This window comes from Chelmon rostratus, chromosome 19 (assembly GCF_017976325.1).
Source record: "Chelmon rostratus isolate fCheRos1 chromosome 19, fCheRos1.pri, whole genome shotgun sequence".
Lineage (NCBI taxonomy): Eukaryota > Metazoa > Chordata > Actinopteri > Chaetodontiformes > Chaetodontidae > Chelmon > Chelmon rostratus.
This window is the reverse complement of record NC_055676.1, coordinates 6,931,177-6,958,523: the sequence shown is the minus strand read 5'-3', so window position 1 is coordinate 6,958,523 and position 27,347 is coordinate 6,931,177. Positions and strand designations below refer to the sequence as shown.

The 27,347-nt window shown below is 43.8% G+C and overlaps 1 protein-coding gene across 5 annotated transcripts in view; it reads right to left on the bottom strand.

The window, feature by feature from the left end:
- Window positions 1–27,347, bottom strand: part of vav2 (vav 2 guanine nucleotide exchange factor) — a 190,019-nt gene that overhangs the window by 115,906 nt on the left and 46,766 nt on the right. For all 5 annotated transcript variants that reach the window (XM_041960487.1, XM_041960488.1, XM_041960486.1 and 2 more), the window contains exon 2: window positions 20,014–20,130. In XM_041960487.1, coding sequence (XP_041816421.1) covers window positions 20,014–20,130 — 117 coding nt within the window. The remainder of the gene's footprint in view (window positions 1–20,013; window positions 20,131–27,347) is intronic.

The following is a 27,347-nucleotide window of genomic DNA, read 5'->3' as shown; positions in this document are numbered from 1 at the left end:
GAAATCAGACATTAATGCAGTTCGTGTAGACCAGCCACATATGCTGTGATGAAGCTTGTGCAACTGCTGAGATGACTCACTGGGACGTGTGCATATATGTTTAAAGAAAAAGCATCTCGATTCTTTAAAAAAAACGGAGAAGTGAAGCAAAATAGGCTCATAAATGAGACCACACACAAACGATAAAAAAAAGAACAGAAAAGAGGCAGGGACTCATTATCTATCTGCAGCTGGGGGATGGGCTTTATCAAACCCCAGATGATGCCTAATGGGTCCGACAAGTTGTGAGAAATGGTTGGCCTTAAAATGGAGAGATGGCAGAGGGCTCTGTAAGGTTAAGAATTTCCTTGACTGAGAGGGGGCAAATACAAAACAGCAAAGGCCAGAGGTTGTATAAATAGCAAGCCCTCCTTCCAAAGCAGGAAATATGAGCAAATGAGGCGAAGACAACAGCCTCTTCAGCTCCTTGCATGTGTTAAAGAGCCCAAAGAATTGTAAATAAGTTGCCCCAAACCATCTCCGTGCAGAGCTTTTCCTCATGTGCGCCACTTTCACATGAGAAGACATGTATGCACAGCTAAAAAAGCACTCAGCTTGATGAGCGATTGCACACACACACACACTCCTAACACGAGCATGTGCCAGCGTGTGTGTTTTCAGTGAGTTTTTATGTGCATGGTCCCAGCCACAGGCAGGGGGGCTGTGCTTATTGGATTATACAGTATATCTCCCAGTCATACAGGAAAGAGGCTGCTATTAAGGTCAGGAGCCCGAGGTAGAGGGAGATGGAAAAAGAAGGAGAGGAAGAAGAGGAGACCTTAATGTAAATCTGTGGCGGTCGGAGACATGTGCTGTCTCTTTGTCTCTCATCACTGTCACTGAGGTCTGTGTCACTGTCCTCTGCAGCACCCAGCATCCTCAGCTAGAAAGAACTGCCCCCAGCAATAACCCCGCAACAGCTGACAGAAACTGACATTATTAACATCATGACTCTACAGCATATCAGCATGCAAATGTAAGTAATCCATTTCCCACTGCTGAAACACTGTCACAATTAGAAAACACTCGGACTGAGTGATGGGGGTTTATAAGGTTAGCATAATTCTCAATTTAATATTTGCCTCAGTTTGAGTAGTTGGTATGTTTTTGGTAGGAAAGGGCAGAAAAAGTAGCTGTGTGATTACATTGACTGCCATTAAGAGGAAAAAATTGCATCACATTACATTGATTTCTAACATTACTTGAAACTTCTGTTGAATATATTTAAAACTAAAATGAAGGCAGGGTTTTACTCATTTCTAATATTTATCTCCTGCATCCCACACATGAAAAATGTGTTATCAGCTCCATCCGCTTGACGCAGTTGCAGTAACTGAGTTCTTTAATATTAAAACACCCCAAGAAAGTGAAAAATGATCACCATATTTTGCTCATTTCTCACATCACAACATAGTACACCTATAACACAGGCCAGAGAAGGACATTTTTCTCTTTTCTGTCACAAACTGGCTCAGGAAATCTGGCAAGAGATTTGACATAAAACAAAAGTAATTTATTCAACTAAGGTCAACACAAATCAAAGATACAGGGTGGATGCCAGCTGCAGGAAGGGAGAGACAGAGTGAACATGTGATTTTCAGTTATTTAGAAGCTTAAATCACACTGCAGTGCACTTCATAAGGAGAAAGATGTGAGTCATGCCTGGGAGTTGAAGGTAATCATATTGATTTTGTTTGGTTTATATTTAATGAAGATTCCCCGTGAGTTTGTATACGTGTACAGCTTTTTAGTTTTTCTTTATGATTATTTAGAGCACATGGTGATAAAGCTTGCCTGACAAATCGACCGACGCTAGCTTATATATTATTGACTTGTACGTCAGCCGATAAATGCCAAAGACGTGTTTGAGATCATTTAGCTACAGTACTGTGATTACACAGTTTGTCCACCAGAGAGTGCAAATAAGTCCATTATATTTAGGATTTTTTTGTTTTTGTTTAAAGATATATCTTAGGAAACATGGGCAATGAAGTATGGCATGCAACAAAGGCAACAAACTGGAACTAAACTTGAATCGAAGCCTTACGTGTTTTTATGTTGTCTCTGAGGAAACAGTATTTGAACACAGTTCTTGTCAACCATTCAGCCACAGGCTACGATAAAGGGAAGCTGCTGGTAACATGCTTACATGCAATTTTTTAATGGGAAGCACAAAAAAAATATCTTTACGTTGTGTTTTGGTGATAGCAGAAGTTACAGAAGTGGATATCTCAAAACTGTAGCACACAAGACCAGAAGTTAGATAATGTATTTCTTGTCTTTTTTTTTCAATCCTTTATCAGTTCGCCTCGTGCATTTTATGTACAACACCCATCTTAAAATCACTAACCATGAATTTAGAGATTTGGACCATGAGGTTGAAATACTGACTGGGTCATCAATATACAGTACCCTTTCAGTCCATTCCACACATTTTTCATCTGGTTTGTTTGGACCAAAGCAGCAAACTTGGTATGCAGGTGAGTCAGAGAGTGTGTCGAGGTCACATGTGGGGTGCAGGGACACCCGTCTCCGCTTCTTCTGATACACAACACCCCACGTCGGTGGATGGGCAGTGGGTCCTGACATCTGTACACGAGCCTTCTTCCTCCCCTGCCTCAACATGCAGACAGATTAGCAAAGTTTAGCTGACCCAGGTCGGCCCCCTGTCCATCCACCAGCATAATGACTTTGCAGCAACATCCAATGATAGAGAGGCTACTGCAAACACTGGAGCAGCTGTAATGCACAGACATCACCTATTAATGATATCTATTCAACAATGCAGATAAACATTCTCATAATTTCGAAAGCAAAAAAAAAAAATCCATGTTCAGCAGCTGCACTTGTTAAAGAGGAATATAACAAACTGTCTTTCAGGGATAAAGAGTCTCAGCCTGCCTCAAAAACCCATCATAAATAAATCCTCACTCACACACACTTTCTCAGTAGAGCTGCACATATGATAGCAGAGGGGGGATGAAGGAGGGAGAGAGCTGTGGAGAGTATACAGGAAACACAGAGGAGGGAGGGCAACACACTCAAAAATAAGATGTTAAGACTTTGAAAACCCTGAAAGCTGTTCCTTCCCCCGGGCTACATAAATCTCATTACCTCCCCCGCATCGCCTCAGCATATAAGGTGAATATCACTGCATTTTACATCAAAGTGCTGAGTAACACAAAGCTATCCAAGCTGTTGTTAGGGGCAAATTAAAATGTTTGGTTGAGCAGAGCAATGTTTTGATATGAGTCGACTAAAAAGGGCTTATAGGTATGAACACCAACACTGCACAGACTTTATTTCCTCTTTCTTTGCTTTTGTTATATTTCTGCACTTATGGGATTGGTGAGACAGTTTCTAATACTTTCAAGCCAAACAGTGAGGTCAACTAAGTTAGTTAGGATCACATGTCGATTGTGTCTTGGATCGGGCTAAGGGCTATATGGCTTTTACGCCTGTCTGTCAGGTGCAGATGTGACGCAGTCTGCCCCAAACACATCAGGCTGGAGGCGCAGTCTGTGCCTGTGGTCTGCCTCCTCAATGTTCTCCTGATGTGAACTGAGGATGATCATAGAGTCTGCTGGAATGACTGCGGTCATGCTGTGTGTGACTATTAGCTTTGCAAAATGAGGCCTGAACCCAGCGCAGACGGGACTTAAAAGAGCCACAAGGAAGACTGTATGCATTAAATATAGGCTTGTCTCTTAAAGTCAAAAATGATGAATAGAAATCTGTTTGTTTGTATGTACAGCATGTAAGTTTAGCCAGTTAGCATGCAAACATATGGTAATTCGCACTAAACATAAAGTAAAACTACAGCTGAGGCTGATGGGACTGGCATTGGTTTTGCAGGTATCTGATCATACATAAAAGCACTGAGCAAATAAGAATTTTAGCCTGATGATGGCGCTAACATTTTAAGTCAGGAGATCACTTCAACATCAGTATGAAATTCCACTTAATAGTTGTGGGGATATTTCACTCACAACCAGAGATGCTGATCTCATGGTGGTGTAAGAGGATAAGTCAAGGAGTCAGTAATATCATTGTGGTTCAACTTTGTGGATCTTGAAAAGTGAAAAATGGAAATTCAAGGTTTTTATTAAAGAACAAATCAGAAAGGCAAGGCAGTCGGAATATGATCATATTCTGCCACATTTTCTCGAAGAGGATATACAGTGTGAACATGAATCAAATGTCTTTTTCAGGTTATTTCAATCAGTAGATAAAATCAGTGTTAATTCTTTCTTCACCTTTTGTTTCAGCTTCCTCTTCCCAACTGCCACATGTGTCAAATGGTGAAAAACCATTCACCTCCCTGTTATTGTGTCTATAAGCTCACAATACATCAGTACTGGCTGACTCACACTGGATAACGAGTCCTTTCCCGGCCAGTCACACACACACACACACACACACACACTTCAGCCTAAAGACATCATGTTCTCTTAAGCTTACTCACTTCAGTCAAACGTCAAAGTCGTGTGTGCAAGTGTTCCTACAGATGACTGAATATGAATATGAATGAAGCCAAGTGGCTAAACGTGTATATGTTTGTCTGTGTAGCGCATTGTGCTTTCCATGTGCGTGCGTGAGCGCTGTGCTCATGAGCCGTAGCGTCACGCCCCCCCCCCACCTCAGCTCTGGCTACAACTTGTGCGGTGCGGACACCTGGGGAGCGAGATCAATGCCGGGGCTTTCACAGTGGGAGAAAGAGGAAACAACTCTCTATGGTCCATAAGACTTTCTGCACTAGAATGATTTTCCATTTCTGGGAGCCAGGCTAAACCCAGAACAGCCTAATATGAGAAGAAAAAAAAAAGATCCAGGCATTTCAGATGCAGTTAAACGTCCCTCAGCCCCTCAGTGCAGCACAGAATGCACTCTGAAACCCTTTTGAAAACAACAGAACCAAGCGATATTGAAAAAGCCAGAAGGAGGAGGTGATATATTAGACTGCCAGCAGAACAGTGCAGCACAGTCGCTTGTTCTCCCTCTAAAAGTGTGTGTGTGTGTGTGTGTGTGTGGCAGGGACTTGGCTTTGGGGAAGCTCTGTTCCTGTAGTTGCTTTATAATGTGCCCACTACTGCTTCGAGAATCAGTGGAGCAAAGTTTCCTTTGTTTCCACGTCACACTGAACTTTCATGGTTTGGAATGGCGTTTCTTTGCCCACTTCAGAGCTGCATTTTGAACGCATTACAGATCAGTATTATTTAACTCTGAATTCAAACTTCTGTATTTTCCTGAATGACATGTGGTTTTGCAGCCAAGCATCAGAAACATCACAGAAATGCACCAATGACAACAACAATAGATTTTTTTTTCTCTCTTTACAGCTTGAAGCAACAATTCATGTGGATTCAACTAATTTCCCGATGCCATCGGTTAGGGTGTTTTTTCATTTTGTCATTTCTGGAGTGAATCTATGACTTTACTCTGATGCCAGACACCACATTTTGGAACACAGCTCCTCTGCAGACAGGGAACTATGCTGAGTGATTGTCTACAACCATCTCTCTGTAATGAATACAATCCAGTGTGCCTACTGGCTGCATGCATGTGTCCGCACAATGCTGCAACCACACGCACAACGGCCACACTGTTCTAGTCAGGGTGGAAACATGCTGTACCGGGAAGCGTGACTGTGCCAGCAGGCTAACAAAGTGTCCACTGTGTGTGCGTTTGAGTGTGTGAGTGTGCTGGACTGCTACAAACACTCCAGTCCACACTGGAGCAGTGTTGCAGGTGCGGGCAGACAGCGATTTTTGTCCGCCTTTAATGCCGCGCACAGCTTGGCACCCTTTGCTGCATGGTGCAAATCCCACTGAGCTGAACTGAACAACCAACGTTTCTCTTTTCCGAGAGGAAACTGGAGTACATAAACAACCCGAACAAGAACGATTTCTGCACCAGTGAAGGTCTGACTGCAGAGTTTAAACTGATACTGCACTGGCAGCTATGTCTAAAAGGGTATTTGCCTAAAACACTGGTTCCAAACCTCTTTGGCTAGTGATCCTTTCAAGCAAAGCAACATTTTCTACTGCAGAAACCTCAATAAATTGGTTTTAAAGTCATGGGGATCAGGGATCCTCATCCCTTGGTTGGGAACCACTGGCCTACACAAGGGCATTTTTATACAGTCTAGAAAGAAAGTATGAATAAACAGGAAACACACACACACACACACACACACACACACACACACACACACACACACACACACACACACACATATCTGCACCATGTGCATCACTGCAGCTCAGGCTCCAGCCGAAAGTGACTAAAGGGATTATTGATTGTTGCCATTTAGGCTGACACAGGCCAGACTGGCCATAAACTTGCAATCCTCCCAGCCATTGTCTGCACTGAAGCCCCTCGCCCTCATCACAAAGGGCACTAAGGTGTCCAGCTGAGTGAACGGACTGGAGTGTCACTCTCCGTTCTCTGCGTCTCTTCTCTGTCTCCATTACGTCCTCAAGCCTCTTTTCATCTATCTTTCTTATGCTCTTATTTCAACCTTCTGCAATTAGCTTGTCTGTTCGTCCCTGTATCTCTTTCTTTCTTCCTCGGCCCTTGTTCTTTTCCAACAGTCTTTCTCCTGCCAGACACTCGACCTTTGTCTGGCAGTGTCTTTGTCTTGGCGTCACCTCTGTGGCCCTTGCTTCTCTGCGGGCGTCCTCTCACTTCATCACTCCTGCCGCATGTCTTAATCCTGCACAGTCAGATGTCGTTTCTCCTCAAGCTCTAGGAAGTCTGGAGAAACCCCTGAACAAAGGTTAGTTCAAAAAAAGGAAGATTGTTACAGTTTAAATGGTCAAAATTAATGAGTTAAATAAAAAGCAACATATTTTCTCAAATGGTGCACATGTGGCATCTTTCAAAAATGTTGAATTTACAATGATATGAAGAGCAGCAAATCCTCTGAAACCAGACCGCTTTTGACTTATTTGCTTGATAAAAGCAATTAATTGATTATCAGAATTATTGTTGATTCATTTTCTAGCCCTTTCAGCGCTGCTCCGGACCACTGTGAGCTTGACAAGACGGATATCTGACTAAGCAAGATTAGACTGTTTGTGTCCCTCTTTCACCGGCTTCCCCCCGCTTTCCCTCTTCCTCCCTCTCCTAATCCCTCTGTCTTTCTCTCCCCTTCTCCTTGAGCCTTAGGGGGATCATCCAGAAGCAAACTAATTTCCCTTCCCCGAAGACTCGCCGCTCTCACTGGGCCCGTCTCTCTCCACCTCCATCTACCCTCTTTGTCAGTCTTTCACCCTAATCTCCATAATGCAGTCTCTGGCAGGAGTCTGCTGCATGTGCTTTGTCCAGGGCTGGGCTCTGGCTCTGGGATGATGAGCAGGTAGCTACAGGCACTCTCTCTGCTGGTAATTGCAGCCGAGGCAGACGGAGCACAGCATGGGGGTTAGGCGCGCACCCACACACTCGCACGCAAGTATTATATGCTCAGGAGGCTGTCACACGAAGTCAGACAGAATGTCAGAAATGGTCATTTCTTTGCATCCTGAACACACCCATCCCTTCTTCAAACAAGCCTTGAAGGATCAGCGTGCGGTCCAGCGTTGGATAAACAGAGCTCATTGTTATCGTTTTTAAGGAAACATTTGAAGCACAGATAATCTGCTCATTCACTTTTCATCTCGTCCTATTTCTGACTTTAGGGAAGTACGGCTAATCTCCTGTGTATTCTCCCCATTCTGTGCTCACTTCCTGCTGCTGAAAGCATATACAGACCATGTAAACTCCTGTGAACTCCTGCAGCAAGATATTGAGCAACTGCGTTGATGCACTGGAAGATTAACTTTGGGGAAAACTCAATCTCAGTTCAGTCAATCTATGAGCAGAGTACGATCAATACATGGGCTGGGTGATACAATGGGCCGATGTCATGTTATCACAGATATACTGGTTTTGGCGTGTGCGCTGGCACGCAAGCAAAAAAAAAAAAAAAGACATTTGAGAGCGCGGTAAACTGAGGTAACAATTATCGGCATCATTTCCTCGTATATTTGCAGGTTTGATCTGGAGTTTTTGACCACCAGCAGCGCTGTGGAGCAGCATTTTTCCTTGAGGACCCCTGTTGTGTTTGTGTCACTCATGCGAATGAGCACGCAGAGGCACGGCTCACATCCTGCCTTTGCTTTCACGCTATTGCACTGATTAGTAGTTGGTGGTGGTGACGCATAAACAAAATAGGCAATGCACCAACAAAGGCAGCGAAGAAAAAGACTTCCAGTAAGCAATGTATGCAAAAACAAGTATTTGTTTATAAGAACCATCGACAGAGCAGCTTTAACTTTAATTCCAATAATTATTTCTAATGACATCTGCTGTAAAATTAGCTGTTATAGGCCTTCTGTCAGTGTCATCTTTGGTAATGAAGTGAATATATGAAATTGACGCTTCTTGAGGATTCAAAATAATTCAATATTTAAGTTCAAAATATTCATTGTTTTCACCTAAGCACCTTAATTTTCCATTTTCTTCATCTTTCCTTTTTTTCTACTGTCTTGTTGCTTATTGCATTTTGAGACACAACCATGTCTCTCAACACAAAGCAGACAAATGTGGCAGATTATACTATTTCCTGCTATTTTCCTTTCATGGTCAAAAATATGGGTACCATTCCCTTAAGTAGGGAACATTTTACCTCTACCTACACATCAGGCAGTCTTTCCCATTGGCCACACAAGGGCTGTGCATCATTACTACCTGCCATGAGGCACCTGCCGGGAAATAAATGAATAGAAGCACAGAGGAGGGCATCAGTTTAGTGGCCGCTGTAGGGGGCGTTCATAACACCTGGCAAGCTCCCCAGCACCGCACAATAAGGAGCCTGGCTGCTAGCTTTTTATCAGCCGTATCAAATTACCATGTGCCGCACTGAACACAAGCCACAGCCACAGGTAAAATCAGGAAAAGAAAAAAAAGTGTGAGCGCATCAAATCCGGTGGGAGGAAGAGCTGCACAATGAGAGTACCACAGGAGGAAAGGGTGAGAAAATGAAGCAGTGCAGCACATCTTGACTAGACGATGCATAATCTGGCAGAGAATGGTGGAGCAGCAGGAGGAAGAGGGCGGATTAATAGAATCTGTAAAAGGTAAGTGGGCTGGAGCATCTTGCCAATATCAGTTTATTACCATCAGAGTCAAATGTGTTGCTACAACTTTCTATCACACATGCTAGGGATAATGAGAGACCATGTCATCCATTTAGTCTCATTTCCATTTTACAGCCCTTTGATAGGAGGAATCAGAGAGCACTGGCTCCAGCAGAGACTTTATGGCCCTGGGCTTCACTCTTCACTGTGTGTGTGTGTGTCCAGCCCTTCCTGGGCCTGTGTGCCTCATCTAACACTGTGATGTGCTCCTGTTGATGAACTGGACCGTATAAAAAGCAATGACAAATTTAATGGCTGCCATAGACAGTGCGGTCAATGTTCCAATTGAGTAAAGTGGTCATTTCCATTTCGACAGTTTGACACAGTAATTTTTTGGTCAGAGCATGTGATAATCCTGCATTTACGTCCCCCAACGAATCTGCTGGACAGAGACGGGAAAAAAAAGGTTAGTCTGGATCTTTGTATTAACATAATGACACCTTTCTAGTTTTCAGCTTTTGTGAGCTTTTGTTTTGCTCATCTGCAGTTGAAACCCCACAGAGGACTTGAGGGTTGGTGGTCTCATTTTGCTTCTGTTTTGATACTTTTATCCCCAGATGTCTGAGGTCAGCGTCAGCCTCAGTACAGCATCCCTGGAGGTGGCAGAGTTCCAGTTTAAAGGTCAAGGACACTTCAGCATAAGGTTTGAACCTGAGCAGCGTCCTGAAGTGTACAATATTTACTTTTGGCAAATCATATACCAGAAATCAATGTGCTTTACTGTTTCATAGTGACATGAAGTGACACTGTATGTTGACTTATATCAAGCTGCATCTTTGGATATTTCAAATTTTACTAAAAAACCTTACAAAAACTTCATTTGTCGATGGACAATTCAGATGCAGCTCAGGCTTTATTCCCAAGGCTACTGTTTTGACATATTTGATGCAGAGACACCTTGTTCTCTTGTAATTAAGACTGGGCAATATCAATATCCCAATACGAGCCGGTCCTCCGGAGAAGAACGACAGCATAATTCAATTTGGAAAATGACCCAAAACGACATAACAAAGGATTAAATATGATGAAGTTGTTGTAGAGCAACAAAGTACATGAAGGGAAGAGGTCGCTACGGATGGACGGTTCAGCAAAACATCTTTAACTTAAACACGGTAGACTTGTTTTTTTTTTTAAAAGCACGGCCACGATCGTTCCCTAACTTAAGCCACAACATTATGACTGAAACCAAGCTCCCCTAGTCTTAACAAAGTGGTTATTTAAACCCAAATCATGACAAGTCATTTTTGTGCCTGACCCAAAGCAAACCCTGACCACAGTATTGTCACATCATAAAGCAGATTCAATTTTCAGCAGCACCGTCACATCAGAAAACGTTTCTGTGTGTGGCTCTTCAGGGTTGCTCTAAGGATCGAAGCCAAACCTTAACGACTGTCAGCGAACACATGGTCTGATAACACTTACAGGGCGCAACTAACTGGCAGGGAATTACTTCGTCTCTGTGCTGTCTCAAACTACAAATCTGTCTGTTCTTTCCACTTAATACCAATGCTGACAGCACACTATGAAAAATAAATTCATCTAAAATTTATTATTTTTTTATATTTTGCCAGTGAAGCCCTGTTGTCAACAAACACAGAGGACTCTTTTTACGTGACACAGTCTGCCATTTGGTAACTCTCATGATTTAATCACGGTTTTTGAAAAGCAGCTTATTCTGATGATCCTGCAAAGCTACCTTGACATTCTGTGTGCCAACTGTCTCCTAAAATAATATCTGCTGCCACTGTTTACAGGGAAATTATCTTCAATTTGAGGGCAAATAGGGTGTGATTGCATAACCCACAGTGTACACTGAAATGCACAGTCAAATTTGTGCAAAATAAGTATGATTTATGAGCCAAGTGGGTTTGCCTTTCAGCTCTGTATGAAAGTAATCCCTGTGCAATGAAAAGATGATTGAGGATGGACTCCCTTTTTGGTTATTTTCTTTTTTTCATGCCAGTGATTCCTCAGAGAATGTACCTGTCCATCATAGTCGTGCCTGTGGGGCCTCGGAGGGAGGAATCAGGGGAGGAGAAATAATGAGAGCTCACACCAGCTGCAAGGAATTCACAGACTCCTGCTCTGTGGGGGCTCTTCCTCTCCCCCACCCTAACATCCCAACCACCCTAACAACAGGGACACGCCCTCTGGTGACCACGGCCTCACAATCCACGGCGATAGAGGGCTGTGATCGCGCCTCGGCAGCCTTTTGGGTACTCGGCGCAGAGCAACAGAGAGCCAAGAAACTTCAAAGAGCCAGGCTGAGCGCTGAGCGAGGGCCAAATCACATTGTCTCTGTCCATCAGTTTGTCTCGCAACACACAGCAACACTCACTGCGACTCAAAACAGAAGAGGCCAATTATTTCCACAATAGGATTCGGACCACGTCGGGCTTTAAAAGTTCAATAAATGATTTTTTACTTTTCTTCTCTCTCCTCTGGCCGATTTAAATGACACCGTTGTGCAATGCTGTCAGAGGGAAAATGGTCCCCAAAATGAAGTGGAGGGGAAAAAAAGAAATACAGACAGAGTGCTTATTGTGACTAAAATGTCTGCACTGACTTTAGAAGGTACTGTTTTTTTAGTCGCAACACTAGAATAGTTTTAGTACAGCAAAAAATACCCATTAATATCACCCAGGGAAAAGAAAAAGACATTTTCTCATAAGTTTGATTTATGTATCAATTGCTAGATAACACAACAGGCGATCATATCAATGTATGTGTGTATGTGTGTTGGATTATTATCTATTTTCTGCACATTTGAGCCCATCCACAGCCCACCCTCACTTACATTTCCCCCTGACAGCCTATGCTAATGCTACCTCATTAACCAGATCATGTGATGATGACAAAGTGAATTTAAAAAAAAAAAAAATGCTCAGGAGATGCAATATTGATCAGTGACAGTGGCAAATCACCTTGCATTACTCTAATTGGCTTTTTACTTGCAAAGCTTTATTGCACTTTTAGTAACGAACAGAAAATCTACAGCCCGGAACAGGAGGCCTCTTCAGCGGTTGATTAAAACTACCCAGAACATCGCTGGTACACATCTACCGAGCATTAGTAATATTGATGAGGTGAGGCGTTTTTTAGGATCCTAAAAGACAATACCCACTCCAGCCACAACCTGTTCACCCTGCTGCCGTCTGGCAAGCGATACAGAAGTATCACCACCACACAGAGCAGCGTCTTTCCTCAGGCTGTGAGAATCCCCAAATTCATCCCCCCCACCTCACCATAAATATTTTTTTCTTTTTTGTTTTGTATAAATAGCATAAAGGAACCACAACTTGCATTTCTTTGTATTACTCTAGTATAGAATGACAAATGAAAAAGGTAAGCATGATGCTCATCGCTATTTGAGATACGGATACTGTAATTACAACATTTTTTTTTTAATTAGAGAGATTTATGGAATATATAATTGTGAGAAAAGTCTCCATTTGTTGTCTCTTTTTTGGCTGTGCTTCCATAGACCAGAAATTCCTGTGCAACCCAAAGTCAGACTGAACTGTAGAGCAGGTGGGTGAGGAACAGCTGGAGGGAACCCAGATGGCAGTAAGATTTCATTCAAACGACACATTTCGGGTCATCTGGACCTCAAGCTTTTGCTCCTCTGTCACGCACACCAGACATCACTGTGGACTGTGAGTTAGAATCGCATCTCGTCTCTACTGGTAATATAAGTGTGAGCTCAGAAACCTCGTGGCCTCAATGTGCGCCTTCCAACATTTAGCGTCCGTGAGCTGAGTACCAACACAAGCCGTATCCCGGACAACGGCCGACCACCTGTTTCCACGGGTGTTGGGGTGAAGAGCTGCAAGAATAATGAGGTCGTGGGAGTGGAGCGTGGAAGGGGGTCTAAACACAGGAAGGGAGAGGAAGTTCCCATTTATAATTCATGTCAGGAGAATTATCATCAGCACTGTGGCATTTGGAATGAATTATTGATTATGTCTTGGAAGCTTCACGTAAAAACTCGCAGTTGGGGGGTCCTGATGGACAGGGCGGGAAGTAAGAGGGCGCAGGGATAGAAGAAGCAGCCACAAAAGTGTCTGCTGAGGCAGGAGGATGTGTTTTCAGGGAGGGTTATGAGATAAAATCTCTCTTAGGGGAGCACTGAGTGTAATCTTGGATCAAGAGATACAGTGTTTGGGGATAGGCAATGTTGGAGATACTCAGATCATTTAAATAAAAGTAACAATACCACAATGTGAGAATACTCTCTGCAAAGTTTCTCCATTACATTATTGGTGTAAGAAGCATCACCCTGAAGCAGTCATTAGTGCTAAAATGCTTGTTCTCAGGCTCCCTTTAACATTGCTCATTCAATATGTATAAAAAGATGTAGTGTATGAAAAATGCAACATTCCCCAGTTGAATATAGTGGCTGAGGTGCGGGAAATTGGTTAGTGGAGGTGTGTGATAGAACACCTCGACGCCTTCTCCCTGAAAGATAATGTTATATTTCATAAAAGCTGAACACTTTCTTTCAGCGGAGGCGGTCTTTGTTTCAGGTAATGTGGACGACCACGTGTGGAACCCGAGAGAAAAGTAGCATCAAAGGTTGAGTACGACTACCTTAAAGGAAATGTGCAGTACTCGTTCCTGAGCCCATGTAGTAACATCCTTAACGCGATCATGTGTTGACAAAGTGGTGACCCTCGCTCCATCCTCGCTTATGAACGACTGAGCCTTCCCAGGATGCTCCTTTCACACCCAATCACGATACTATCACCTGTTACCAATCAACCTGTTTATCTGTGGAATGATCCAAACAGGTGTTTTTGGAGCGTTCCACATCTTTCCCAATATTTTGTTGCTCCTGTCCCGACTTGTTTGAAACGTGTTAATGCATCAAATTCAGAATACGTTGGGTACCAAGTTCATGAGGCGAATCATGACATATTTTATCTTTGTGCTGTTTTCATTTGAGTATGTTGTACGTCAAAAGGGATTTGCAAGTTATCACTTTCTGTTTTAATTTATGTTTTACACATTTTTCATGTCAACTGTATTGGAACTAAACTAAAACAAGGGCTCCGGTATCATATTAGGCAATAAATCTCTTCGAAGCACTCATCCCCTCCAGAAGGGCAAGGGAACTGTAGCTTTAAAAATCCACCTGGACCTTGACAGTAAAGGACTGATGCTGAGGACGTGGTCACTAATGGAAGGGAACGCATTGGAGTCAGTGACCCTGGTTGCTTGGCCCTTAAACCTCCCTCCATCACTTACTGCAGTCGCTCCAGCCTGAGTCTGACAGGCATGAATCACTGCCTTTTCTACAGCTATTCTTTTTCATTCCACGCACAGCGTGAATCAATACCAATACCAGCATACCATTCATGTAGCCCCCCACGGTGAACGGACAGTATGTTCAGCAGCCTTACATAATTTGTCTTGTCAAACAGGAACACACCTTTCCATCGAGAATGAATGTGCCTTCATTCCTTTATAACTCCAGATCTTACCAAACATTTATGTGACTGAGACTTCCTCTAGAGCATGAAAAGTAATGCAGCTAATTGTTGTCTGTATTCCTACAGTTACAGATCAAACAGGCTAATCGCTAATGCAGCATGGCATACCAAAATGCATTAACGCGTTAACTTCGCTGCGCAACAATACAGGCCTCAGGTGTGTCCTGCAGCTAACTCAGTGACTCCAAAGCAACATTAAAAATTCCAGTTTTAGCAACAGAAAGCAAAATGGAAATTGCAGTCCAAAAACACAAAACATATCACATTTGCTTGCTTTGCACTGTCAATATATTTTAACTTAACTTTAACATTTAAACGTGTTGCTTATTAGCATACATATTAATATCATGTTGGTCCTTTATTAGTCAATTAATCTGTGCTTTACAATGACTAATAAAGAGCCAATATGCTACTAATATGAATGCTAATAAGCAACAAGTTAATGCTGAATATGTGTACCTTAGAATAAAGTATTACCCACTTTTTAACAGTAGTAAGGCATTCCAAAATGTGCCCTAGAGCATGGTGCTTAAATCTGGGCACTCAAATGCAAAATTTATATTTCTCAGTTGCATAACTTCTCCTGAAAAGCAAGCCTTACTAAGACATGCAGTAACTGAGCTATGAACTCCAAAATACCTGAAAAAACAAGGAAAGAGAAGGAAGGGTTCAAAGGTTTAATGTACTTGACATGTTTGAAAATGTTCCTATAGGAAAAAAAAAATGAGCACAGGGCCAGGCTGAGGGCTTTTGACTGAGGTTAAATGCTACTTCAGTAAATAGCATTCAGGCAGACAGGCCAACGGTGGCTGAGGCACGTTCCAGATGTTTGTAGCACTGGGCGTGGAAGCTGAGCAACTGGCTATTTTTAGCCACGGAGCACAGGAAGGAAATGAAAGGAGTTGAGTTCAGTGTGCGCGGGATTCAGAGCAGCAGAGAGGGTAATCAAACACTGCTGACCAATGGCAATCAAGCCGCCCGTACACAACGGTGGCTCGCCTGTCGCTGGCTCAGCCTTATCGCAACATACTCACGGTGAGAGCGGGCGGGAAATGAACGAGCGGGGAGAGGAGGACAGTGAGGGGCGGGAAGAGATGGATGGGGGAGGTGAGAGGGAGAGAAAAGCAGCTGAAAAGGGAGCAGTTGGTACAAATTAAATCAGGGGATTGGTCTGTTTCCCTCACATTACGACTCCCCATCTGTTTCAAGGTGTTTTTTTGTGTCTTGTGTACTAGGTAAACTTATTATAGGCTGTGATGCAGTGCAAATTTCTGAGATATCTTTCAATGAAATATCTGATTTCATCCAAAGAGCACGGTCACTTACTTATGGAAGCTAAAGCCAAAACTGCCACTTCAATTTCTCTGCTGTGAGGTGGACAATTTAGCTGTAAAAGCGGAAGAGTTCACAAATACAAATCATCACTTTGAGTTCGCTGGAAAACCCGCAACACCTAAAGAGTGGTAGCTGGTCATGTAAACATGTGAGCTCCCGCTGAAATTCATCTCAAATTCTATTCAAAAGCAACACAAAAATTAAATCCATCCACCTCGACACTGCACTATCAAGTCGACGAGCATCCCTTGGATGGCTGTGAAACTGATGCAAGCAACGCTGTCTGCATTTCAAATAAATGACGCTGTTCCCGTTAATGAAGACGCCAAATCTGTCAGAAAGCTTCCTTCCTTCGCTGCTCTCCAGTCACAGACGGAAAATTACCAAACTGTTGATCGATGGTTAACAGGTGCAGGCTAATTATGCTAATCATTGCAACAGCCAAATAAACTGATTGCCATGTTCATTTAAATGACAGCAATGTTCCTTCGGTGGCTAATTAAAATAGGTTGGGAGAAAGGAAACGAGGCGGCTGGGTTCGGACAGAGGGAGGTGTTTGAATAAAAGCGTTCTCTGGGGTCTACTGTAATAAGCTGTATTTCATTGGTTTAATGATGTCATAATGAATTTCTAATGATGGGGGATGGGTTAGGGTGCGAAGAAGAGAAGTGTGGTGATACGTGCATGAAACCATAGAAATACTTTCTCCTCCTGCGGAAAGGCAACGCAAATGAGGGAGCCGTAGCTTACACTGTTCGTGGCACGGGGCATTCCTGGCTGAAACGAGCTAAGCAATGAAAATAAAAATCAGCAGAGGACGTCGAGCAGGGTGTGTGCTCCATCTGTTTCAATACTAGCCCCAATGGAAAGGGCAGGGGAAGGATGTGAAGGGGCAATTACTTTTTCTTTGCACTGGGCCCGGTCGGCCCCAGTCTCCATTTGCATGTGACCCGGGAAAAGGCATCATTAGAGGGAGAGACGGCGATCAGAGGCCAGGGGAGATGAACTCTGAGGCCCCTGACAGCCACTGTGGAGGTATGAGAGGTGGATAGGGGCTGATTAATGTGTATAGAGGCAGCGGCAATGAAATCCCTCTCTCTTCCCTCCATTTTAATTCCAGTCTTCCAGAGATAACACATATACAGTTTAGGTTCTATTCTTACAAACACCCGCAGAGCACCACGAGGGACACATTGAGAGTTCAACCTCCTCTTTTTTTTCTTTAACAGATCTCTCCTCCTTCTCCTTTTTTGTTCTTTTCTTCTTTACAATAGGTAAAACATTCCGTACATTGTGCTGATCATATACTTCCCCTAACAATGAGGTCAAACTGGAAACAACGCGCCCACATCATGCAGAATTGCTGTTACATTTTTAATTTGTTTAAACCACCATCGTGGCGACACTGTCTCAGCATTTGGTAATCCAATCACGATGCAGGAGAAGGGACCCTTAAGATGCACTCAAGCAAAAAACTGTCAGCTGACGTGTCTTTGGATGGACGGACCATACAAGCGGCATCCAAAGTGACTGTCGTCTGCTGTTGACTGCGTCACTCTCTGCAATTTAACATGGTCAGCTGAAAAGTCAGGAAGCTTAATGGAGATGCTCTGCTAAAATGTAACAGAATATCCAATCAGAGCTGAGAAAAAGTTTCCATCAATAGATTTGCTTTAATAGTTGTGCATTAAATCAAAATGTCGCTCTGTATATATGTACTATGAGGGTTTTTAGACAGTTATTGATCTGAGATGCATCATTTACTCAAAATATGCCAGAGCGGCAAAGCTGCTTCACCTTTCAGCAAAACATAACCGTCTTTTTTTTTCCTTTGTGGAAGGTGAAAACAAAAAATGATACAGAAAGAAGAGATGAATGATACATATGATGGAAGTCAGTGATCCTTTTGTTTACTATCAGATGCGCACACAAAGAAGCATTTGTGTCGAGGCAACAAAAGAGGAAAGAGCACGTTTCAGTGATCGGCTGCCAAAACAAACAAACAGAACAACAACGAAGGAGAATAACTGCAGGTATGAAACAGGCCTTTTTTATCTTCCGTATATGAGGCATTCACACTATTTAAATGTATGCCACATTAGTAGGGATCTACTCAATTCAATATATTATAATGTGATGTTTGGCCTTAATGGAAAATCAATGATGAGACAAGCCCGCCACCGCTGAGACCATACAAAAGCAATTTCCAAATTGACATATGGAGGGCCTATGTGATTGATTCTGACTGCTGTTGGATTTTAATACCGTTCACTGCGAGCTCATTGACTCTCAGACATCGTCTTGTGGTTTATCTGCAAACTGCCAAATGAGCCCTTGTCTCCTTTTTCTCCTCTCTCATCTTTTCCCTCTCCGTCTTTTTCCGGCCCCTGTTCTCGGTCCACAGCAGGGAGAGTGGATATGTTGAATTAGATATGTTAGATAAATGAGCGGATGACTTTCCGCGTACACATCCTCTTCGTGATCGATCACGGCGAGCTGTAATACAGTTTATTCAGATCTCACCTCTGCTGACTAATCCCCATCACAGAGGTACAAATTCTACATGGCCCTTCAATCAGCAGAAAAGCTACAGTATTAACATTCCCACTGCAGCGGCCCTGACACAACGGCATCAGCTGTCACCATCAATTTAATTACTTCATACTCCGCCCGATGCTTGTTTTAACTGCCTACAGGCCTAGAAAGAAGCCCCTCACACATACACACACATGCATTCCATCTGCAGCCACATACAAACACACACCACAGTCGACAGATTAGAAAGTAGAGAGAAACAATTCACTTTCAGGAGCTGAGGCCAACAGGGTATGCCGATCGTGGATTACCAGCCAATCCCTGTCCCCCCTCCTCTATAAACCATCTGATTTCTCCCTTCACGTTCGGCCCAATGAAAAGAAACAATCTCATAATCTGTTGACCTCTTTCCTGGTGCTTTGCAGCAGCTTTGTATTGACTCTAAACCAAAAACCAACAGTTCCATACATCAACCCATTTTCCACCAGTCAACCAGGTCTGGGTCACAGAGGTGGCAGGCCGAGCACAGCACCCAGATGTGCTTCTCTCGAGCCGCCGCCTCCAGCCCCTTGAGGGGGACTGAGACATTCCCTGGCCAGGTGGGATCCCTTCTGAGTCTATGTCCAAAAAAAAATAAAAAATAAAAAAAGTTGGATACATGCCCAGAGCACCTCCAGAGGAAGGCATCCATGATGCATCCTGATACAATGCTTTACCACCTTTTAATGAAAAAGAGCAACAGTTCCACTCATATCTCCTTGTGCACGCCCACTCAGATTCCATGTCCCTAATCTCCCCCAGGAAGAAGGGAAATAAGGACCTTGCCTGCAGTGGCCTTATGACTACCCATTTAATAAACACAAAAATCCACTCGAATACCCCATAAAACTACCCCATAAAGATAATATGATGTGCTGGTGAGTCAGCCATCTTTACTGCTGAGCCAACAAGCACATGCACACTGTATTCCAACAGCAGACTGTTAGAAAGCAGAGCAGCTGAGCTCAACTCTAGTCACTCAGTGACATGCGATGAGTCTGCTGACCCTGAAGTGTTATACCAAATGCTCATCTGAAGTCTAAGTTCCACGCTGAGGCTAATGCAACGGACAGATTTGACTTTGAACTACCTTTGAACCCATTCAAATCACACGGGCATACCTTAAAACTGCAGTTCATGAGCCCATGTAAAAAGATCTAATGTTACCGCGCCGCATATCAGAGGTTTCCACCTGACAACAGACAGACAGACGGTACAGTAAATGACATTTTGAGTCACACAAGCAGCATCGTGTCTCTAAGCGCCGGCTGTAGATAGAATACAGCCGATGGGCAGAACCATTTCCCGAGCTGACCACAGCGTCGGTTTGAGTGCAGAGCGTTCTGGAGGCTGAAAAGCAGAGCGTCCGTCTATTAGCCCAACGTTTAACTCACCTTGCCGAAGTCCCTGACATCAAAGAGGTCGAAAGGGTCAAACAGCTCGCTGTTGCGCAGGCCAAACTTGTCGTGGCACACCTTGAGAAACGTCCGGATGTTCTTCAAACACAGGAACTATAAAAGAGGGGGGAAAAAAACACAAAACATGAATGCACGCTCAAACTGAATCCTGCATACGCAACTCCAGCAACAGTGTACAGCTAACATATTGGATTCATAACAGTGTTGTGACAGCATGATTAAACAAGAAGAATATTTGCCCTTAGAAACATGTTCCGTCAGTCTGTTTAATACCCACTATCAATGCAACAGCAATTTTGTAAATATTTAATTTCCGGCTTGATGACTGGCAGGCTCTCTGTTTCATCCTCTCCTCCTGTGCGCCGGATTATTCAGCACCAGAAGGTGAGCAGGCTGATTGCCGCTCCTGAGGCTGATGGGCGGCCTCTCTGATCCAGATAAGGCGAGCCACAGAGGAGCCTGTCTCCTGACATCAGAGCCCAGACGGGCCCACCGGCAAAGAGCTGCCCCGGGGTGAAGGTGGCCTGTTGGAGCGGGCCACCGGCCTCACACTGAAAGATCACAGGTCATAGATCTGACAAGCAATCTATTTGTTATGCGGAAATGTCTTTCAGAAGAACACTGAAGATGGAGCTTCACTGAACGCCTTTTAATAAGTAAAATTGGTTTTCAGATATTCAGGAAAGGGAACAAGAGGCGATCACTTCAGGGTATTTACAGATGCAGATAAGGTGATACAGAAGTAAGAGGCTGCCAAGCAGTAATTAAAGATGGTTCTTGAGCGTGTGTTCCAACCTCCTCTCAGCACCAGATGAGTGGATTTACAGCTCAACCTTCTATGAATCTCAACTTTTAAGTCTGTATTTACCATTATGTGTGAAAAATCCCAATCTACAGAGGTTAAAACAAATACGTCCAGTCTGCAGTGCTGATTAGATAAAATAGCCATGCCAATATAATGCCCAACATTAGCTCACTGAAGATTAGTATCTGCTCTTTCAACAATGGCTACTCTCCAGTTATGCAAATGAAGCATAACTGGGGCGAATACGGGGGGAGCAGTAGAGTTCATAGGGACCCCGCAGCAGCCAAGAACACTCATAATAAACTGCATAATAAATACTCTCGGGTCACCAATATTGATGGTCCCAGTCCCTAAAATATGCCGTCACACAGATAAACCTTGAGGGCTGTGGAACAGACCAATAACTGCACAGAAGTATTGAAATATTAATGATAAGCATAACTGCCTCCCCATCTCTCATCTTTGTGTGTGTGCAGAACACATTACCGAGCACGTAAATCCAGATGCTGCTCAGATATGCCTTTTCATTTCTCTGCGCGTGAGAGATGCAAACTGATGGCCATGAAAGCAGAACGTACACTGTAAGAGATTTGAGCGAGAGAACAAAATGCCTGATTGCCTATTCTGCTGAAAGCTTTGACAACATACATCTGCCTTCTAACGGCTGTGGCATAAAACTGGGAGAGCAACCAGAAGAATTCAGTCACAATTCACATACGGTTAATGTTAGCGTGCCTTCAAGGCGGCAACAGCAGCACCAGCGGGTTTTCAGGTGTAGTAATATGCTGCAGAGCTTCCCCACTCCCCAGGCATTGAAAAGTAAACAATGCTCTCACTTACTGCAGCTTGATGAGCCATAGTGTTTCCTGTTGCTACAAAGGACCGTGAGAGACGTCATCCGCTTTGGCCTGCTGTACTAATTAGCTTGTGCTTTGGAAAAATCAACTCATTGTTACCACTCCAGCAATTTTTCAGAGGAAAAGCACGGTTCCATCAGATACGATTTCCTGGTATTTTGTGGCATTTCAGTCGGCCTCTCCTGGCCACACCTGAGAGCCCTGCTGACTCATTCTCATTCATGTGTGCACATCTGTCTCAGTCCCAGTGTCATGGGTGTGAACCCCATAACAGAGCCGCACCGGCCAGTGAAAAGAAACGCGATTGGCTGGCCAGCCGAAGTGACATTTGCGGTTCAGCAGCGAAGGTTATCGGGTCCGCGGATCCTCACGTGCAGTGGGGAAAAAAAGCTCATTTTCCCAGCCCAGATATGAAATGGTAACATTTGCTGGAGTGGTTTGGAGACGAGACAGAGAGAGAGAGAGAGAGAGAGAGAGAAGCAGATATGGATCAGGAGGGGAAAGATGTGTCTGACATTCTAATGCATATTTGGCGATGCGAGAGCCAGGGCAGGGGTAAGGAGAACTGCTATGATCTTGATGAAAAATACACCATTTCTTGTGGAGTGGAGAGTGCGAGTGCACCTGGGAATAAACAGGCTGCGGTCATCTCCTTAGGCTGATGCTGGCCTTAGTACAATCCATCTGGAATTACCTCACTGTGGTCTGCAACAGATTCAAGGCTAGGCACAGATATTCCTCCATTTTTCACAGTGTGTGAGAGCATCTCGCGCATAAACTGTAACAAATCGACTACAGTGCCTATAGAATTCTCACACGTGTGCACAAAAACATAAAAAAACACATTTTTTAACTTCAACAATTAGGTGATTAAATTGTCGGCTCACAGAAAATTATTTGCCAGCAGTTTTAATAATCAAGTAATGTATCAACTAAAAAATCATTTCCAGCTTTTCTGCCTTTCATGTTCGACATCACCTTGGTCTCCTGGAGCTCAAATGATTCATCGAATTCAATTCAGCGACTGCGACGGATTAAACTCGTCATTTTTAGGATTGCAGATGGAATCATTACCGCAATACAGTTTTTAATCTATTTCATTACTCCGCAACCCTGTGATTGCTGTTTCAAGCAACAAAAAGAGACTAACTCCCACATATGGTTTTACAACTCAAACATCACAATAAAAGTTGATTGCAAGTGAAGTAAGCGTGCAGGTGTTTGTTCCCTTTTGGCGATTGCATTACAGGGATCTTTGTTTGTGCACCTGTCGCCGGTAGGACTCATGAGGGTGCAATCTTTTTCCTCACCTGTGTCACATGACAAAAAAATAACTGAACAGAGGTGAACTGAAGAGCTTGTTATAAAGACATCTTCCCAAACAGAAATGTGTTTGGACACATTCAGTTTATATGACTATGTGTACGTTTGTGAGCACACACGAGCACACGAGTGTTTACCACTTGCTTGAAGTGTTTGCCATGAGAAGCGACCACTGTGCCAACCCCGCCACTCATGGCTCACTCGGTGCTTTGACTGGTTGCTAAAATTGCGCTTCTCCAGGCTTTTGGTCCCGTGCAGCAAGAGCAGCATTCATCAGATCCAGCCCTCGGTATAAATATTCTGCTCTGAATTTGGCTCTTTGCAAATTATAAAAGATCCCTTTAGGGAAGATGAAAAGCGAGGGTCAGGCGGAGATAAAAAGTGAATGAGGAAAAGGGAGGGAGATGCGAGTAAAGCTAAAGTGAAAACGATAGAGACAGACTGCCTGTATGTGGTCTCAGCTGTAGCACGGCAGTAGATCCTTTACAAGGTGGCTTGTGCGCTCCACCGGAGCGACAGCTCTGATTTTGACTCCTCAAGAGCAAACAACTCTTAAAAGAGGCAGACTTGTTGTCAGGGAGGCGAGGAAGAGGAGAGAGTGCCGAGAGGGAAGGAAGCAGGAGGGAGAGGAGCAGCAAAGAGAAAAGAGTCAGGTAACAAAGATCCGTCACATCCCTGACAAGCCCTTCTACCATATCACTGCGCTACATCACACACAGAATAATGCATTGATCCTCTGGGAGGGTGGCCCTTATCTGCGCACACATCCGACACGCTCATATCTGAGGAGGCACAAATTAAAGCTTCCTCGTAAAAACCTGAACAACAGCAAATTGAAGAAATGGGATGGAGAAGTGTGGAGGTATAGATGATTGTGAAGGGGAGGAGGGGGAGGAAGAGGGAAGAGTGGCTTGTTTTGGAAAAACTGAAGCTCTTTGGTGACAGGGAAGAGGGGGCTTGAGAAAGGGGAAAGCCAAAAGAGGAAAACAAGGCATGGGGGAGAAGTAGCAAAAGGGGAGTAGGAGGCTGCAGGTAAGGCTGAGAAGCTGAAGGCGATCTGATCTGATCAGAAAATGCCTCCTAGATTATCAATTACCTGCTATAGATTCATAGTTGTGATGTAAAAAAAAAACCCAAAATGCTAAAACAGAGTGCATGCTGCAGGTTTAATGACATTTTGTCCACAGACATCAGTGATGGCGACCAAAGGCACACGGTTGAAGATATAAGAATTTGTAAAATGCATTTTATAATGTGTGACGTTGTTGAGAGAGAAAACAGAGAAAACAGCAAGTTCAGTAACAAAGGGAGAGCAGAACATGTTCTTTGAAAGCCAGGCACTTAATGCATTCAGGGAAAACCCAATAAGCTGCCTCGCTGATCCCAGACGTAGTCCTGCCCTGTCAGATCCTGCAACCGCTCGCTGAATCAGGGGACAAACAAAGACCCGAAGAAAGGCGGTCAAACAAAACAAAACACGAGTCCGAACACGATCACAAACACTAAGGCGTGGCTTGCAGATGAAGTTGCAGATCATGTACTTGGCTCCGGCTCATCTTATTTCCCACGGCAGAGATAATACTTTCATTACCTTGGGAAATAAGCTGTTAGTTTTAATTTAATAACATTTACTCAATCATCAAAAGAAGAGGGCATCATTTCTGTCAATTTCAGATTCGCTCTCTCAGTCCCAGGGGAGGCATAACATCAGCCTTACAGGTGAAACGAAATAATCATCAGCCCACAGAAGCAGACAAAACAAGTGAAGAGAAGTATCGATGTATAGGAGTCCCGACAACGCAAACATGTTTAACTTGGGGAAAGTAGCTCTCGATACATCTTGAAACGAAAATGAAACGTTTTAAAAGAAAACAGACTTTGTGTGTCTGGGTGCGAGAGAGGAATCGATGAAGAGGAGAGGAGAGGAGAGGGAAGGAGAGGAGAGGAGAGGGGAGGAGAGGAGAGGGAGATTTATAATCAGCAGACTGAGGTGAGTCAGACAGATGATCAGATACTCAGACAGCCAGTCAGAGAATTGGAGTCAATGGAAGAGACTGATGCCTGTCTGGGAACTGTGAGGCAGCCAAATACTCACTCACACACTCACACACACACACACACACACACACAAACAAAATCCCCTCATGTTGTGTCTAGGCAGTGAATCAGTCCACACCCTTACAACAACAGGAAGGGAGCAAGGGAGCTCTCAGCAGGTGAGAGAGCAGCAGCAGCAAGGAGCTCACATGACTGCAAGAAAAAGGCCGGCTGAGCCATGTCCAACAATACACACACACACACACACACACACACATAACCTAAAGCACACACATGCACAAACGCCAGGTAGAGGTGATGATGGATCTCGTAAACTTTGGGTCTGGTTAATGATCCCGCAGCCAGGGTGTTGATTGCTTTCTGGTAAGGAGAGATTTATGCCTGGCAGTGATCAGCATTCAACCTTTCCAAATAAACCTCATCCAAATGCTTGGCTGTACAGTGCAGCGAATGTCCATTACACTAGCCCGGTAATACCTCATTCAGTGTGAAAAGCTTACATTTGTTAAACAGCTGGAAACAGCAAGAAGAAAGAAAGAAAATCGACTCTTGAGAAACACCTTCTGCAGGCAGGATGCTAGCACTGTGCTTTCAGAGGCTACGTAATACTGCTCTCCTCTTTGCAGTCACTGCGGTCACTTTAAGAAGAATGGCCTGTGGTAATCCGGAAACAATGCACTGCTGTGCACACACCTGGACACTTAAAAAATATTGCTATACTCATGAGTCACCTTCTATCCCCTTGCAGTGAGAGCAATAAGCCTAACGATCAGCTGAGAGAGGTGCAGCAAGTGCTTTTCCGGCTATTTTTGCCTTGAGTTTAGCATCCCGGACTGCACAGAGGCCGCCCCACCTTGGGCTACCACTCCTTGTAATGGCATTATCTATCATATCAAGGAAATTAAACATGATTTGAAGTTGGGGCTTCAAGAGCACAAACTTCCTCCTTTGTGATCTTCCCTTACTTGAAATCAATATCTGCTTTGATGAATATTTTAAACCAGCAAATGGTTCCTCGGAGTTTCCACTGCCACAACCGACGTTACCGATGCAGAAGAATTTGTTGCATTGAATATAACTGGGAGTTTTAATATCTCCAATGAAAAAAACAAAACAAACAAACAAACAAACAAAAAACCTTTATATTTTGGAGGCGTACGCCCATGCAAACCCCTCTGTGTCAGGTGGGTAAATGTTTAGGTGGCACGTGGCGGGTGACACCCAGAGGGGATTAACGAGTGCTGGGGCTACTCTGCCCCACTTCCAGGTCAGCCAGATGTTAGAGCCAGTGAGGAGAAAGACCCTGCTCCTGCAATTAGAGAAGAGGAACGCTACATGAATAATGCATTGCGATAGTATGCAAATGTGTTAATCTTATCCTATTACCCCTAAAAGCCTGTAAGCAGGCATGGATTGACCACAGCTCTAAATCTCGTACAAGCCTCAGCAGACGAGGCAGAACTGCGTCGTTAGACAGGCCCGCGTGGCCTCATGTTAAAATATGGGAGTTAAATAGGCTAAGTACGTTTTTTAGCAAGGTTAATCTCCATTACAAAAGAAGATAATTCAGCTCAGAGGATAGACTCTCTGAAGGGAGAAAAGTGACCACGACTGTGGAGCGTGACCACATAATTAAATCGAGACCACCTTCACCTTTACACCGGCTACTCATAAAAACACAAGCGCACGCTCTAATTGCATGTAAGGCAAGCCAGAGATAAGAAGCAACACGAGGAAGAAGGCATTAGCTGAACTCCTGGAACGCGCCGTCGGTAACACACTCGCCACATGGACGCTTATTAGGTCATTCGTGAGAAGAGAGCGGCAGTGAACCTGAGGGGAACTAAAAAGGAGAGCCCGTCCTGGGAGAGAGAAGCCTCTGTGTGGAGGAGAGTGCAACAGAATGGTGAAAAGAAGGAGAGGCGATATGTCTTCAAGGTACAGCTCTTTCCTCTCTCTGCTGAAGCGGAAACGACGACAGGCAGGAACAAAGAATCTGTTCTCTTGGATAATGGAGAGAAAGAGGAGGAAGGGGGTAGTTTGTTGTCATGTGGGGGTGTTTTACAATGTCAGCCAGGAGTGCTAAGAAGTATATTATATTTACAGGTCATCATCTATTATTTTGAGCATTTCATTCGGTTTTGTGTCAACATTGATACTGTATATAGAGAGTTGCAGGTAGCATTTAATGGCTTTTAGTGAAATGTTTTCACACTATCATACAGATGTTAATACAGAAGTCAATAGGCAGGCAGGCATCATACAGA